The sequence below is a fragment of the Lathyrus oleraceus genome, chromosome 3 (genome assembly GCF_024323335.1).
Source record: "Lathyrus oleraceus cultivar Zhongwan6 chromosome 3, CAAS_Psat_ZW6_1.0, whole genome shotgun sequence".
NCBI classification, from domain to species: domain Eukaryota; kingdom Viridiplantae; phylum Streptophyta; class Magnoliopsida; order Fabales; family Fabaceae; genus Lathyrus; species Lathyrus oleraceus.
This window is the reverse complement of record NC_066581.1, coordinates 177,127,816-177,146,152: the sequence shown is the minus strand read 5'-3', so window position 1 is coordinate 177,146,152 and position 18,337 is coordinate 177,127,816. Positions and strand designations below refer to the sequence as shown.

General features: G+C 40.3%; 1 protein-coding gene across 1 annotated transcript in view; it reads left to right on the top strand.

The window, feature by feature from the left end:
- Positions 1–420: 420 nt before the first annotated feature.
- The window catches only part of LOC127130293 (uncharacterized), a 37,612-nt gene continuing 19,695 nt past the window's right edge, over positions 421–18,337 (top strand). The window contains exon 1 of the mRNA XM_051059330.1: positions 421–3,255. Within this exon, the coding sequence (XP_050915287.1) occupies positions 421–3,255 (2,835 nt within the window). The remainder of the gene's footprint in view (positions 3,256–18,337) is intronic.

The following is an 18,337-nucleotide window of genomic DNA, read 5'->3' as shown; positions in this document are numbered from 1 at the left end:
GTTGCTGAAGCACAAGATGCACAGATCCAGGCGCAAGCACAGGCAGCAGAGATGCACAACCAAATGTTAACCGCCCGTCTACAAGCAGAGGAAGCCCAGGCTAGGGCTCAAGTTCATAATTCAGGACAGACTTCGGCACAGAATCAACCTCAAATTCAGAATCAGACAACAGCAACACCCGTCACTACAGTCATCGCTTCAGAAATCAACGCTGTCCCAGTCACTTCTGTTACCATCACAGCATCCCGTCCTTGGGAAATACCCAGGGATCTTAATCAAGATAGATATCAACAAGAGTTCGTTCCACCAAATGCTCCTGTCTTCACTAATGTGCCTCCCGTTGTTCACTATACTCCTCACCTAGGAGAACCTGTCTATCACAGCCCTACCCCGAGTGAGGATCCTGGTCTCAATGATAGAATGGATGAATTCCAGGATCAGTTTGCGGAATTACAAAAAGAGATAAAAGCTCTTCGTGGGAAAGAACTGTTTGGCAGAGATGTAAATGATATGTGTTTGGTTCCAGACATAAGGATGCCAGCAAAATTTAAACTACCAGAATTTGAAAAGTACAAAGGAAGTTCTTGTCCACAGACCCATTTGGTTATGTACGTGCGAAAGATGTCAATGTACACCAACGACCAAAGGATGCTCATTCATTGTTTTCAAGACAGCCTTACCGGTGCAGCTTTACGCTGGTATATGGGATTAGACAGTTCTCAGATCAAGACTTTCAACGATTTAGGCGAGGCCTTTATCAAACATTACAAATACAACCTGGATAATGTGCCAGACCGAGATCAGTTGAGGTCCATGCAACAAAGAGAAAAGGAGACATTCCGTGAATACGCGCAGAGGTGGCGCGAAATTGCAGCACAGGTTGTTCCACCTATGGAAGAAAAGGAGATGACGAAAGTGTTCTTAAAGACTCTTGATACTTTTTATTACGAGAGGATGATTGCAAGCGCTCCTACAGACTTTACTGACATGGTAAACATGGGAGTCCGTTTAGAGGAAGCAGTTCGAGAAGGGCGTCTAGTCAGAGAAGGAAGTTCATCTTCAAGCAGGGCAAAGAGGTACGACAGTTTTATGAAAAAGAAGGAACAAGAAACTAATGCTGTGTCCTATAATCATCCAAGAAGGATCAATTATCCCTACCATTCCCAACACCAACATATAGCAGCCGTGACTCCAGTAATCACTTCCGCTCTAGTTCAAGTCCAATACCCTCAGCAGCGTACCAACCGCTTCCAACAGAATACTCAGTATCAGCAACAACATCAACCTCAACAACATCAACATCAGTTACAACAACGTCCACCACAGCAGCAAAGAAGAACCAATTTTGATCCAATTCCAATGTCATATGCAGAATTGTATCCAGCTTTGATCACTAAAAACCTTGTGCAACCACGACCACGACCTCTTGTACCAGAAGTGCTACCTTGGTGGTACAAGCCAGAGGTATCTTGTCCCTTTCATCAGAATGCTCCAGGTCATGACTTAGACAACTGTTTTGCTTTAAAGTTGGAAGTACAGAAGTTGACAAGAGCAGGTATCCTGACCTTCAAGAACATGGGTCCCAATGTGAAGGACAATCCAACGCCAAGTCATGGTCCCTCATCAGTGAACAATATAGAAGTTTGTCTCAATGAACAACGTGTTACGAAGATAGAGGAGATTCGGCGGTCTTTGGTTGAAATTCATTCTGTTTTATATGCTCATGGTCTATTCCAACATGACCACCAGATCTGTGGTACATGTTCAGTCAATTCAAGAGGTTGTAGAAAGATTCAAGATGATTTGCAAGGCGTCCTTGATCAGGGTTTGATTCAGATTTCTAGACAAGTGAGTTCTCCAGAATCACAAGAACAAGAGGTGAATGTCATCATTCCTTGCTTCAACATTCCAGAGAAAGTAGATATAGCTTATCATCCGAGGGAGCCAGTGGTGATTTGCCCTCCGGGCCCAATGCCTTACACTTCAGATAAAGCGGTCCCCTACCGCTATGCAGCAACTATTATTGAGAACGGTAAAGAGGTCGAGATTAAAACCTTAGCCTCAGTTACCAATATCGCATCAAATAGCCGAATGACGCGCAATGGCCGCATGTTCGCTCCGCCGGTTATCCCAAGTAGAAATGTTGAGAAAGATCCAGTAGTCGTGGTACCAGTGACAAGAGAAGCAGAAGGGCAAACAAGTAATTCAACCCTTGACAAAGAAACAGATGAACTACTCAGAATTATCAAGCTCAGTGACTACAAAGTGGTAGATCAGTTGCTACAGACACCGTCAAAAATATCGATCCTGTCCTTATTATTGAACTCAGCTGTCCACAGAGAAGCACTACTGAAGGTGCTTGATCAAGCCTTCGTAGAACAGGATATAACAGCAGAGCAGTTCAACAATGTTGTAGGCAGCATCACTTCGTGCAATGGCTTAGGCTTTTGTGATGAAGAACTGCCAGAAGAAGGAAAAAATCACAACTTTGCTCTCCATATCTCAGCCAATTGTCAAGGGGATTCTTTGTCTAATATCCTAATTGACACCGGTTCATCTCTGAATGTCATGCCCAAGTCTACCTTGTTGAAGCTAAAGTACAAAGGGGGGCAAATGCGGCACAGTGGAATTATTGTGAAAGCGTTCGATGGATCAAGAAAAATAGTCATTGGAGAAGTTGATTTGCCTATTGGTATTGGACCACACGTATTCCAGATCACTTTCCAGGTTATGGACATAGTCCCAGCTTATAGCTGTCTGCTCGGACGCCCATGGATTCACGAGGCGGGTGCCATTACATCCACGTTACACCAAAAGTTAAAGTTTGTCAAGAATGGGCAAATAGTGACGGTTAATGGGGAGCAGGCTATGCTGATTAGCCACCTTTCATCGTTTAGTGTGATAGAAGTAGACGAGACGGCTGTTCAAACTCCATTTCAGGCCCTGACCATCGATAATTACAAGAAAAGTGAAGGTTCAATCGCGTCATTCAAAGACGCCCAACAGATTGTCAAGACAGGTCCTACAGAAATGTGGGGCAAGGTGATAGAGTTGCCAGAAAACGTTAACCATGCAGGATTAGGCTTTGTTGATGGAAAACAGGTGCAGACTTCAGTGGTGCGACCTTTCAAAGATATCTTTCACAGCGGTGGGTTTATCAACATGGTAGCAGTTGAGGAGGATACTTTTGAGGGAAAGACAGAAGACGAAGGCCCCAGATTTGTGACACCAGGAGTAGTTATGAAGAACTGGACCGTAGTTGACATCCCACATTGTGTCCACATATCAAAGTAATTAAGCTTTTCAGTTTTCAAAAATCTTCCGCTTTAGCCCAAAGCGCGAAGCATTAATTTTGTAAAATGGGCACTTTTGTCAAAAACGTACTATCCATGAAAAAGATCTTTTGTGTTCCTATACACTTGTGTCCTTTTATCTTTTCAGCTTTTTCGGAAAATGGTAACACAAAAAAACCTTAAAAAGAACACATTTTTGCATGTCATGGTCAGTCCTCTAAAAACAATTGTTTGTACAGGTTACTTAAACCCGTTGAACATAATGACATCATGCCCTCTCCCAACTTTGAACATTCTGTATTCGAAGCTGAAGAGGAAGAGTGGGATGAGATTCCAGAAGAGGTCGCCCGCCAGCTTGAAAATGAAGAAGACACTATTCAGCCATACAAGGAGCCTTTGGAAACAGTCAACTTGGGTTCGGAAGAAAATATGAAAGAAGTCAAAATTGGAGCATTGTTATCCCCACAGGTCAAGGAGCAATTGATCAGCCTGTTGAAAGAGTATGTAGATGTGTTTGCTTGGTCTTATCAAGATATGCCTGGTCTCGACACTGACATCGTAGAGCACAAGCTACCTTTGAAGCCAGGATGTCCACCGGTCAAACAGAAATTAAGAAGAACACATCCAGATATGGCCGTCAAAATTAAAGAAGAAGTTCTGAAGCAAATAGATGCTGGTTTTCTTGCCACTTCAGTGTATCCAGAGTGGATAGCAAATATTGTGCCAGTTCCTAAGAAGGACGGGAAGGTACGAATGTGTGTCGACTATCGTGACTTAAATAGAGCAAGCCCAAAGGATGATTTCCCCCTGCCTCACATTGACATGTTGGTAGACAATACAACAAAGTTTGACATATTCTCCTTCATGGACGGATTCTTCGGGTATAACCAGATCAAAATGGCTCCCGAAGACATGGAAAAAACTACATTCATAACACCATGGGGAACATTCTGTTATCAAGTGATGCCGTTTGGGTTGAAGAACGCAGGTGCTACTTACCAGCGAGCCATGACAACGCTCTTTCACGACATGATGCACAAAGAGATTGAGGTTTATGTGGATGACATGATCGCGAAGTCTCGTTCAGAAGAAGGTCACTTAGTAGATCTATTGAAGCTGTTTCAATGATTGAGGAAGTTCCGTCTTCGCCTCAATCCGAACAAATGCACATTTGGCGTCAGGTCAGGTAAACTCTTGGGCTTCATTGTCAGCCAAAAAGGCATTGAAGTTGATCCAGATAAAGTAAAAGCTATCCAAGAGATGCCCGCAACAAAAATAGAAAGGCAAGTGAGAGGTTTTCTAGGACGATTGAATTACATATCCCGGTTTATTTCTCACATGACTGCCACTTGTGAACCTATCTTCAAATTGCTGAGAAAGAGTCAGAATTGTGTTTGGACAGAGGATTGTCAGAAAGCATTTGACAGTATCAAAGAGTACCTCATGGAGCCTCCTATCTTGTTACCACCTGTTGCTGGAAGACCGTTGGTTATGTATTTGACAGTGCTTGAGAATTCTATGGGCTGTATTCTGGGTCAACAAGATGAAACTGGAAAGAAAGAGCATGCCATTTACTACTTAAGCAAGAAATTTACTGATTGTGAATCACGATACTCCTTACTCGAGAAGACATGTTGTGCATTGGCTTGGGCTGCTAAGAGATTGAGGCAGTATATGTTAAGTCACACCACTTGGTTGATATCCAAAATGGATCCAATCAAGTACATTTTTGAGAAGCCTGCACTCACTGGTAAGATTGCCAGATGGCAGATGCTGTTATCAGAATACGACATTGAGTATCATACCCAGAAAGCTATCAAGAGCAGTGTGTTGGCTGAGTACCTTGCTCACCAACCCGTTGAAGATCACGATGATAATGAGGATGAGTTTCCTGATGAAGATGTCATGTTCCTAAAATCCAGAGATTGTAAAGAGCCACTTCTTGAAGAAGGACCTGAACCAGATTCTCAATGGGGTTTAGTATTTGATGGAGCTTCCAACGTTTATGGACATGGAGTAGGTGCAGTCATTATCACTCCAGAAGGTTCTCATATTCCTTTCACGACAAGAATTTGCTTTGGATGTACAAACAACATTGCTGAATATGAAGCCTGTATCATGGGTCTTGAAGAAGCCATTGACCTCCGCATCAAAAATCTTACTGTTTATGGTGACTCAGCGTTAGTTATCAATCAGATCAAAGGAGAATGGGAAACACGCCACCCTGGCTTGATCCCATACAAAGACTATGCAAGAAGATTGTTGACTTTCTTCACCAAGGTTGAATTGCATCACATTCCTCGGGATGAGAATCATATGGCGGATGCTCTAGCTACGTTGTCTTCAATGTATCAAGTGGGTTTTCCAAACGAAGTACCCAGAATTGTGATCAAGCGACTTGATAGACCAGCACATGTGTTTACAGCTGAGGCCAGTTTTGATGATAAACCATGGTACCACGATATCAAGCATTTCCTTCAGACTCAGGAGTATCCTCTTGGAGCAACAGAAAAAGATAAAAAGACTTTGAGAAGATTGTCAGGCAGTTTCTTCCTTAATCAGAATGTGCTCTATAAGAGGAATTATGACATGGTCTTACTCAGATGTGTTGACAAAAAGGAAGCAGAAATATTGATGAAAGAAGTTCACGAAGGGTCCTTTGGTACTCATGCAAACGGCCACTCTATGTCAAGAAAGATGTTGAGAGCTGGTTACTACTGGTTGACCATGGAATCAGATTGCTGCAAATTTGTAAAGAAGTGTCACAAATGTCAGATCTACGCTGATAAGGTTCATGTACCACCAACCTTTTTGAATGTGATTTCTGCTCCTTGGCCATTCTCAATGTGGGGCATTGACATGATCGGTATGATTGAACCCAAAGCTTCCAACGGACACCGTTTCATTCTCGTGGCAATTGATTACTTCACCAAATGGGTGGAAGCAGCTTCGTATGCAAAGGTGACAAAGCAAGTGGTGGTCAGATTCATCAAAAATAATCTCATTTGCCGATATGGCATTCCAAACAAGATCATCACTGACAATGGCTCCAATCTGAACAACAAAATGATGGATGAATTATGTGAAAGTTTCAGGATCGAGCATCACAACTCTTCTCCTTACCGTCCCAAGATGAATGGGGCAGTTGAAGCTGCAAATAAGAATATCAAGAAGATCATTCAAAAGATGGTTGTTACCTACAAAGATTGGCATGAAATGCTGCCTTTTGCACTACACGGATATAGAACATCAGTCCGTACTTCAACTGGGGCAACCCCATTTTCACTTGTATACGGTATGGAAGCTGTGTTACTGATAGAGGTTGAAATTCCATCAATGAGGATACTAATGGAAACTCAGTTGTCAGAGGCTAAATGGTGTCAAAGCAGATACGATCAGTTGAATTTGATTGAAGAAAAAAGAATGACTGCCTTGTGCCATGGACAGTTATATCAAAAGAGAATGAAGCAGACATTTGATAGGAAGGTTAAGCCGAGGGAATTCAAAGAGGGTGACCTTGTGCTCAAGAAGATGATACTATTTCACAATGATTCTAGGGGCAAGTGGACTCCTAACTATGAAGGACCCTATGTTGTCAAGAAAGCCTTCTCAGGCGGTGCTTTAATTCTTACAAACATGGATGGTGAAGAGCTTCCACGTCCCGTGAATACAGATGCAGTCAAGAAATACTTTGCCTAAAAAATGAAAAGAACAGCTCGCTAAGTTGAAAAACCGAAAGGGCGGCTTAGGCAAAAATGAGCGTCTCGGTGGACTGAAAACCTGAAAGGGCGGTCCAAGCAGAAATTAGAGACATAAAAAAACAAAGAGAATATTATCCCGGTAGATTGAAAACCCGAAAGGGCAATCTAGGCAAAAGTTAGGGATTTCAGGCAAGTAACTGCATAACAGAGATAAGATCATTGAAGTATCAGAATATTTTCAACAGTTCTCCAACTTTCTCAAGGCTGCAATACAGGTCAAAAGTGGATGAGAGAATGATGTCATTGTAGTTCAACGTACCCTTTTTCCACGAAATTACCATTTTCCAATATGTAAAGATCTATGGAATCACGCTGTTGGCTGATTACCATCCTATCAAATCAATTTGAGCCTTTCTATATTTCTTGGCACTCTTAATTTTCATTTCAATTTACGAAAGTTCTTTTACTTTGACAGATATGTTTTGAAACAAAAGTTTTGAATTAAAAACAGTTTTTGAAAAATATAAAGATTATTTATTTTGATTTGTGGACATCAATAAAAGGATTGAGACATGTGGTCCCAGTAATTCTGAAATCATGTGATTCCAACTAGACATGTTCATATTACTATCCTTATATGTATATGATGAAAAACTCTCCACAGGTGTCTTGGCAGTAATATTTCTCCAGCAGAGGTTGTGATTCTGGATATCCCCAGCTATGCTTCCTAGTTTTCCTCAAGAGATCATGCAAGAAATATTTCAAGAAGTTTATTCCCTTCACTTGGGGCATGAAGACTCCCCAGTTAATTGATCATGAAGACTCCCCAGTTTAATTGATCATGAAGACTCCCCGGTTAATTGATCATGAAGACTTTGATCCAGGTTTTAAGTTACAGATTTGGCCTATGGTATTACTACAGGTATTTCCCTAGTAATTTATTAAGGCGGGATCAGCAATGTCCCCAGCAGAGGATGAGAAGGAAGATTTGATTTCCCTGAGCAGGAGTAATACAGAGGTCTCCATCCCTCAGCGAGTGAAGAAAGTTGATATTCAAAAACTACAGGGAATCTCCTGTTGTTCTCTATCCATTCAATAGAAGGATATGTCTCCTCCTCAGTAATGTTTTGTAGTAAAAGAAGAGTGTGTTATGCATTTTAAGCAAATTCAAGAATTGCAGGATTTCTCCTGAATTCTCATTTATATTCAAAGGTCAGACATCACTGTTCCCCGGCAGAGTCTCCTAGAGGAAAGATCTCGTAACCAGATATCAGACACCATAATCCCCTGCAGAGTCTTCAGATACAGAAAGTCTCCATGATAATTAAAGCAAAAAAAATCAAGGATAGATTTCCCCTATATTCTTATTCCCTGGAAAGATACCACCTATCCCCAGCGGACTTTATCCCCAGCGGAGTCTTCCAGAAGAATAATCCCTTCTGCATTATCAGCAAATTCAAGAATTGCAGGACTTCTCTTACAATATCATCTTATTTCCAGAGGATAACGCCTTGTATCCCCAGCGGAGTCCTCAAAAAGGTCCAATCCTCATATACCTCACAAATTCAAGAACCACAGGGAATCTCCTGCATTTTTAAAGTAGAAGGCATCTCCATTCTTCTACGGAATCCTCAGCAGAGACAGACTTTTAAAGAAACCTGGATATGGTGCTCTTGTACCAATTCCCCAGCAAGTCTTTGTACTACTCCCTAGCGAGTCTCAGTGCAAATCTCCAGCAAGTCCTTATGCAGCTGTTAACATTTTAGTTATTCCTAGTTTTGTCTGTCCATCATGCATTCATTACTAAATATTCATGCATATCTATGACATATCATGCTTGCATTCATATGCACCTTGTTTCCTTGTTTATATTGTGGGTTGAGTCAATCTCTCCATATAGAGTATCCTCATAAGCAGCAAAATACCTTTTATTGGTCATGTTCCCCACAGAGATCTATGCCTCGTGGAAGATGGTTGTTTCAGTTGTAAATCCTGATGAGTTCATTCCTCTTCAGTTGAAGTCTTGTTTGACCGTTTCATTCTAGTTCTATCCTAGTTTGAACCTCGTGTCTCCAGATAAAGCTCAGAAATTGCCAGTAAAAGAAGGCAACAATATAGTCTTTGTGACTCTCATTCAGTAAAACAGACATGACAGATATTGTGTCCAAGTCCTTTATACCTTCATCTTTGAGTTGGTACCCATTACAAACTTGAGTTACCTACATCCATGAGTGGTAACCTTTGTTATCCCTCGGATAAATTAATTACTATCTCCATCTATGAGTTGATAACATCCTCACAGAAAGTTCCATGGTTCTACCTGCAACTTTGAGCTGGTAGCGTGCTTTCGTCTTTGAGTTTAGCACAGATTCCTTTTGATTCCACCTTCGTCTTTGAGTTGGTGAAGTACCTGCAACTTTGAGCTGGTAATATGCATTCATCTTTGAGTTAGCAAGATTTCTTTTGATTCCACCTTCGTCTTTGAGTTGGTGAAGTACCGTCATCTATGAGCTGGTAGTGTGCATTCATCTTTGAGCTTGCACAGGTTTCTTTTGATTCCATCTTCGTCTTTGAGTTGATGGAATGCCTTCATCTATGAGTTAGGTACACTTTATCCTGTTACCTTCATCTTTGAGCTGGTAACGTGCTTTCGTCTTTGAGTCAGCACAATTTTCTTATGTTTCCATCTCCGTCTTTGAGTTGATGGAGTACCTTCATCTATGATTTAGGTACATAGTGAGCCCTCATCTATGAGCTGGTAGTATGCATTCATCTTTGAGTTCGCATATTTTCCTGTGATTCCATCTTCGTCTTTGAGTTGATGGAGTACCTTCATCTATGAGTAGGGTATGTTTGATCCTTGTTGAACTGATAGTGTGCTTTCATCTTTGAGTCTGCACATATGACTTCTGATTCCATCTTCGTCTTTGAGTTGATGGAGTACCTTCATCTATGAGTTAGGTACATTTTGTCCTTCCACCGTCATCTTTGAGTCGGTAATGATAAACATCTCCAGGAGAATATGTTCTAAATTCTTTTAAACACCTTTGTCAATGAATCGGTGGTTGCCTTCAACTTTGAGTCGGCATTTCTCTGTCTACCTCATCAATGAGTTGGTAGTGTGCATTCAACTGTAAGTCTGCACAATGATCCTTAGATCTGATTCTTCATCTACACCATCATCAATGAGTTGGAATTTGATTTCCCTAGCAGTGTTATTATCAATCTTTTGAAGCTTGCCTTCAACTTTGAGTTGGCATGTCCTGTTTACCTCATCAATGAGTGGGTAGTGAGCTGTCAACCATGAGTTAACGCAGTTCGATTCTTATACCCTTGTTATACCTTCATCCTTGAGTTGGTATTCATCTTTTCTGTTACCTCCATCTTTGAGTTGGTAATGTACTGTCACATCAGCACTCTTGTTATATTGATCTTTTCCCACTTTCATCTATGAGATAGTGATGTATCGTCAACATTGAGTCGATATCTCTTTTCCTCCTATTTTCCATCTATGAATAGGTAGTGAATCTTCCCCAGCTGAGTATTCTCAGTGTTTACCTTCATTCATTGAGTCGGTGTATGTCCTTCCCTAGTAGAGTTTGCACTCCTGTGTCTCTGTGTCTGTCTGTCTTTTGCATCATGCATAGTGAACCAAATTTTGGGGGCGTTTGTCATATTTAATTACCTTACGCCATTCGATAGCCTCCGGCTATCTGGCCTAAGTTAATTAAATAGGGGCATCTGTCGCACCCCAAAATTTGACTTTGGCTTTGATGACCACATCTTGATTAATCTCGTTGTCTCGTATTCATCTCAATTTCTTAAACTTCGCGTGACAACAGGTTTGATTAGGTTTTGTGTGTTTTCGTTGCTTACCGTGTTGTATTTCGTTGTTTTAGCAAAACCTGGCCGATATCGTTGCCTCGTATTTATCTCGCTTATCTCTTTTGTGCGTGGCATCGCTTCGATTAGGTTTTGTGCGTTTTTTTAATTGTTTGTTTGTCGGTATTTTGACTGTATTTCGAATATATTAGAGTTTTCGTATTGTCCGATTATTTGTGATTGTGTTTGTCAGCGTTTTCGTGATGTCGTGTTGATTTTATTATTGCCTAGGGTTGTTTATTTAATTACGTGTTGTGCCGTGTGATTTAATCGAGTCTGTTTGAGTCGTGTTGTTGATTTTACTGGTTTACCGGTTTACTGGTTTTATCAATTTGTCTGTTTTGCTGTGCAAATTGTCATCGTTTTTATCGCGTTCGTGTCGCTCGATTTTATCGTATTTTAATCGTGTGCCGTTTAATATTATTTGTGCTTAATATTAATTGTGTTTAGTTGTTAATTAGTTTATTTAATTAGGATTAATATTATATTAGTTTATTATTATTATTATATAATATATAAATTATATTATTAATTTATGTTAGATATTTTTTTAGGTTTCCTATTGTTTAAGTAATCTAAATATATATTATTAATTTATGTTAGATATTTTTTAGGTTTCCTATTGTTTAAGTAATCTAAATATATATTATTAATTTATGTTAGATATTTTTTAGGTTTCCTATTGTTTAAGTAATCTAAATATATATATATATAGATGTTGTTAGTAAGAAAAGAAAAAAGGTGGATCAGTAAGGAAAAAACGGGTGGTGAGAGAAACAGAGAATTGAAAAGAAATATTTTTCCAAAAGCATTACCGTATTTCACTTGTTCTTCATTTTCGGTAACCCAAAATCGTCCCGATTATTCACCGAAACACAAAACCGATTTCATATCTTTGAAGTTCGTTGAGTCCAGGTCACAAATATCCAAGGTTCATTTCATTCCGGCGTCGTTTCACCGATCAAAAGCGACGTTGAAGTCAGGTACTCACGAAGGCAGCCAGCACTGCGTCGATGACGGTTTCCAGCTTTCGGTCGATCATTTGGACGATCAGAAGTTCATCCTCTTCACACAAGTTTCAGCTCGATTAACTCCACTAACTATTCGTAATACTAACTATTCATAGCTAACTGTGTTGTAATAATTTACTTTCTCGCATTTTTTATTTTCTGTATTCTGTGTTTAATCGTATTGTTCACGTTTTATGTTAAAAAATCCAAAAAAAGAGAAACCCGATGCGATTCCAACGGTCGCCGTTTAAGAAACCCTTTTTCACACACTCATAAGCTTACTCTTGGGCTTTCCTGTAATGAGCCCATTTATTTATTTCTTTAGGGTTTAGGCTCGTTCAAATCTAAAATCAACAAAACAGACTTTCCCCTTTTCTTTTGGGAGAACTACGTGGATTCTGATTTCTCCATTGCGCCTTGGAGATACGTAGGCATGAAGTCTACGACTTTATCGAGTCCAAAAGCAATAAAATCAAGTTCTTTTCTCATCTCCCCAATCAAACGATCAAAGCGAAAAAAGCAAAGCATTCACATAAACATAAGCAAAAAGGTTCCTGTGGAGTACCACAGATGTAGAGGGTGCTAATACCTTCCCTTTGCATAACCAACCCCCGAACCCGTAACTCTAAAGGGATTTATCGTTATTTTTCCCTTCCTCTTTTTGGATAAAATAAAAGACGGTGGCGACTCTTGCATTTAAAATATTTTTCAAACGGGTTAAGTTCAATCAATACTTAATCTCGTGAAAAATCCCGCCGTGACACACTTCAGCTCTGGGACTGTTGCCATCTCTATCAGTGAACCAAGCTCTGGAATGTACCTGAGAAATGATATGCATGCAGGGATTAGTCTTTTTCCTTTTTTCTCTTTTTTAACTAATTTTTTTTTGCATTTCTTTTGAAAAATAAATATGCTATGATGCACATGATGCAGACACGACTGGCAAGCTGTGCATCTCTGAACACAGGATCGAAACTTCGGCTTGAACTCTGATCACAATCTTCTGAAACCCAAAGTCAACTGATCAACTGTCATCTGAACCCAATCTGAGAAACTGAGTCACCAACAGAACCCTGAGTCACCATCAAGTCACCTACCGGTCACCAACAGTCACCATCTGTACCTGTTAAAATGATCATTCCCTCCCCACTCACGGGTGTCATCTAAGCCAGGGTAAGGTCGAAAGAAACGCAACATAAATAACCTTTCGCAGAATATCATCATATACACACCCGAAGTATGTAACGATAACATTCCACCAGGGTCTGAACTGCTCGTGATATCAATGTTCCGCTAAGTGGCGCATACCACCCGCTTCTCATGAATCACTCTATTCCTAGGTTTCCTAGATTTCACTCATAGCCTGGGTATTGGGCCTTTTACCTCGAGTAACTCCCACCCCCAATCAGAGAGACGCAGCACAACCAGCAAATGAATATGAATGAATGCAAACATTAATGCACACATTAAATGCAAACAATAAATGAAATGAATGCAATAAATAACAGCACAAAGCAACCAAAGCCCTAACCTAGAGAGCGCTAGGAGAGACTCGCTTAGGGAAGATGGACCAGCAAGAGGTCAACTTCTCTAGTCCCCAGCAGAGTCGCCAGCTGTCGCATTACGCGAAAAACCGGCGGGAAACGAAAACAACAGAGCCGCCACCGTGCGTTATTTATCCCAAAAGAGAGAAAGGAAACGCTCGAAGTAAACCTGGAAAAGACATGGTCTCGCGACCAAAGAGAATGGGATCGGGAGTCGGTTATGCGAAGGGAAGGTATTAGCACCCCTACGCATCCGTCGTACTCGACGGGATCCACGCATAATAGGAAGGAAAATGGTTGCTAAAACACTGCTCACACACACATACTGGCTGGAAGAGACACAAGAAAACAAACGAGACTGACTCGGCAGGATATCGCATCGTGGGCCTACTTAGTCTATCAAGCATAGACATCAGAGTCGAAGTAGTTCGGACTGGGGAAAACACATGCTCACTAGGATGTCGCATCCTATGCATACGTATCTTCTTGGACGAAGAAGAATCAGAGCACTCGTAGCTCGGCTCACGCACGCCAAACAAAACAACACAAACACGGGCAAACATGGGACCCGAATGCCAATCACTGGACTTATATCAGCGCCCGAACCAAAACACACACAAAGAGGCAAACGTGGGACACGAATGCCAATCACTGGACTTATATCGACGCCCGAACCAACAAACCCACACTGGAACCCGAATGCCAATCACTGGATTTACATCAGCTTCCAAGCACACAACAACTCACACAAAAGGAGACAAAACAAAAGACACAAAGGTTGCCCGGAGAGATCAACTCAATCTCCTGCCTACGTACCTCATCTGGTATGAGGATCAGGGCGACGTAGTTCCCCTGCGCAGGGAAAAAGGACTAGCCTAACCAGATAACAAAGGGAGACACAACTAGGGAGACTACGACTCGAGCCTAGATGTTATCATGCAAATCAGCCCTAAGTCAAGGTTTCTAGCTAACTTGCACAGGGAGCAAGCCTATCCTATTCAACACAGGTAAACAGCAAAGCAAACAATCACAAATAGCACACACTATATGCACACAAGTGAGGCTCAAACAAGGGTGAGGCTGCAAGAGCAAGCCAACTGTACAGGGTGAGTTTTGCTCTTAACCACTGACATTGAGAGTCAGGGTGAAGCAGATGAAAGGTGAGTGAAGATAAGACTTCACAGCTCTTATCCCTGGCCAGGGAGAGCTTCAGACAATGAAGTGTGGGTTCAGAAAGTGGGAACCCTTCTACACTTAGACACTGACTCAACTGTACACTGTACAAGATCTTGGGTTAGTATCCCAATGCATCAACACAGTGGTGTGAGCAGAGGGATGACTCAACAGAATAGCAGGGGATGGATTGCACATCCCTTGGGTTCTGCCAATTGCCTTATCAAAGGACTTTTCCTGCTTGGGGACAAAAATAAACAAGCACAAGCATTGCCTCTTAAGGAGGACTTCAGACAGGTGCCTGGCCATGTAACAGACCAGGTCTTCCAGACTACATGGAGAAGAAGTCATTATACCTCAAATGCTAATGCTATCAAGCAAAGCAAAGCAAGTTCTCAATAGAACTAAAGCAACTAAGGTACCTGAAATCAATCCAATATAATCAGTACTCAGACAAACCAACATTAAACAGCAAAAGGTTAACAGTTAATCTGTACAGTCAAACACAATCACAATGCACAAAGGTGCAAGCCCTGGGGCACAAGGACGAGTTTTAGAACCTACAAAACAAACCAATGATTAGTCATAAACAAACAAGAAAGCAACTCCAAATGAGGCACACCATCAAGCATAAGCACTTGTGCTATTAACCTGAAACACAACTCAAAAGTGAGAGCACAAACCACTAGTCCAAGACTAGGGCCAAAATGAGATCAAATCATCAAAACAGAACATGAAACTTATCAAAAATCAAGATCAAACAATTAAGAATCAAATCCAATTGGTCTCATGTTCATATCATTCATCAATATCATTTCATGAACAAAATAGCACCAAACATGCAATCTAGAACCTCAAAGAAGTCAACAAAATGGCTCAACTCAAATCCAATCACAAACATTTCAATAAATCCACAAATAAATCATGATCAAACATCATCCACAGCATGATAAGCATACCAAATTTCAGCTTATTTTGATCAAGGGAAGTAGGTCAATGAAATTCAAAAAGTCAAGGCAAGTTCAAGCAAGCTCATACAAAGCTTCAAAACATGCATCAACTTCAACCAATCATAAAACAGTGACAAAACATGAGCTATGAATGAGATCAAAGCCATGGCAACCTACAAGATGTCTAGAATTGACATGCCAAATTTCAAGTTGATCCAATAAACCATAAGGATTTCCCAAATCAAATGAAAACATGACTCACAAAAAGTCAACAATTGGTCAAACAGGGGAGAAATTACCAAACAAATTGAAAATGAAGTCAATAAATCCAGAAAAATTCACATGTATTCTCAACATCCATATGATCCATCATGCAAAAATACAGCTTAATCCAAAGTCCACAAGCATGGCAAATAAAATCATGAAGTTGCACAATGAATGGCATGGCATAAAGTGTAACACCTTCAAAGATCATGTCATATCTCTCAATCCATGAACTCAAAAATTACAAACCACATATCAAAATTCTCCTTAAGATGTCTAGAACATGCTTGCAAAGTTTCAAAAATTTCTAATGAAATCTCATCATTTCATGAAGAAAAGAGTGAGCATGGTGCACAAAAGGACACATTCAAACAAACCCTAGGCATTTTCAAAATCCACACGTGCACAAAATTATTAAAAATAACCATAAAATCCAGCACATGACAAGGAGAATGGCACAAAAAATTGCATCAAATTTGGATCAAAATTGAAGGAGTTATGGATTTTTAATCATGGAGAGAAAATAAAAAAAAGATGAAACAAAGGTGATGAAGATATGGACATGTGAAGGAAAATAATGCAAAACAAATACATCACACGGAATCGAACCGTGTCCAAAACCAATATAAAGCGCCACTTAGTGAAACACTGCGTTTCACTAAGTGATGTGTCAGCGCGTGATAGGCTTCATGAGCCACAAACAACCAAACCGTGCCAAGGCCATGCAATCAAGATTAAACACGATCTGGAATGGATTTTTTCAAATTGTTCATCGTGTTCTTCAGGTTTTTCCAGGTGATGAACGAAACTTCACAGAAATTCAAGAAAAGCATACCAATGGAATCATCACACATCACACATCACATATCCAATCTTCAATTAACCTAATTCTACTCCTATCAACCAGATCGAGCACAAGAAAGTTTCTAGGTCAAAATTCAAAACAACATAACTAATTGAATATTGCATGAAATCGATAGGTTCAAAGCTCAGTGTTCATGTCATGAAGAGATCTACAAGATGCACCTACTAATTGCATGAAATGTAATGGTCGAAATCTGACCTTTGAAGAACAGCAACAATGGAATCTTCAGCTTCAGAGCTTTACAGGTGAAAACAGAAGTTCATCAATGCTTCAATGGATGAATGAAGTGAAGATCATGGCTCAATTATGCTCCAGTTCCACGAAATCTCCAACTGTTTTGTGAATCTTCAAGTTCCAACAGTTGCAATTTCCACTGATTTTGCTCGAAAAATGCTTCAACAGATCATCACTTGTGCATGAATTGGTGATTGGAATAGAGTACCTACAAGAAGAATCAAGGTTCGAAGCAAAAAGTTGAAGAAAAGTTCTTGAGGATTTGAGAGAATTTTGTGATTTTTTGTGTTTGGATCTGAAAAAGTGAATGTGATTAGGAGAAACAGTTATGATTATGAACTTTATACCATGTGCTAATCAACTTGTTAATCAAGATTAGGCAAATATGAGTGGATTAATGAAATGCCATTTTCAAGTAACTTGGCCAAAATGCCCTTTTGCCAATGCAGCCAATGTAACAGTGCAAGAACCATTCAAGCAAGTCCAAAATGATGTTTATGATGTGTTAGAACTGGTTTGGAGTGCAAATGCCATGTATTTCTCAAAATCACCTTTTTTCCCACCAAAATACAAATTAGTCCACTTGAAAAATGCCATTTTGATGTGTTGATTTTTGAGGAAATATAATGATGCAATGTGATAGTACATGTCAAATGTGACTTGCTCAAAAAAGAATCACCCAATTTGGCCAAATGGTTCATGAGATATGGTCCCTTGAAGTTCAACATTTTCTGAAAATGATTTGATCATAACTTGCCAACCACACATGAGAATTTCATGTTCTTGGACTTTTTGGAAAGGTGAGAACAAGATCTTCAACTTTCATGTTGGACAAAATTCCATTTGAAGCTTGTATGATGAAGTAATTTTGAGGAGAAGAACTTTCCATTTTGGGCAGTTTGAAATTACAGGTCACCTGCTATTTTTGGAAACTTTTTATCTGACCTCAAATTCTTCAACCTTGATCTTTGAAATGTCAAATGAGACTTATATGGACATGAATGAGGCCTTTCAACCCATATCACACCTTCCAATCCATAAAATCAGACACAGTTGACCACAGTTGACCATAGTTGACTTTCTAGGGTTTCTGATGCAATTCAGCTTGACCGTTGAGCTTTGATCATCCAATCTTTGGCCAAACCACTTCAAAATGATCCTTAGACCATGTGAACTTGATAAACCAACCCTAGGGCCTTGTCTCCATGGAAATGGCACTTGCTTGCTTGTTTGACCTGATCTCCTGACCAGTTTGACCTAATTTGTCTGAGGAACTTGCACTTGGGCAAATGGCCATGCAATGCTATGCAATGGACTTTGTTATGTTAATGACCTAAAATGAAATGAATGTACAAAAGGTAGGTGCAAATTTGAGGTGCTACAGCTGCCCCTATTCAATCAACTGGGAACCCGAACGGATG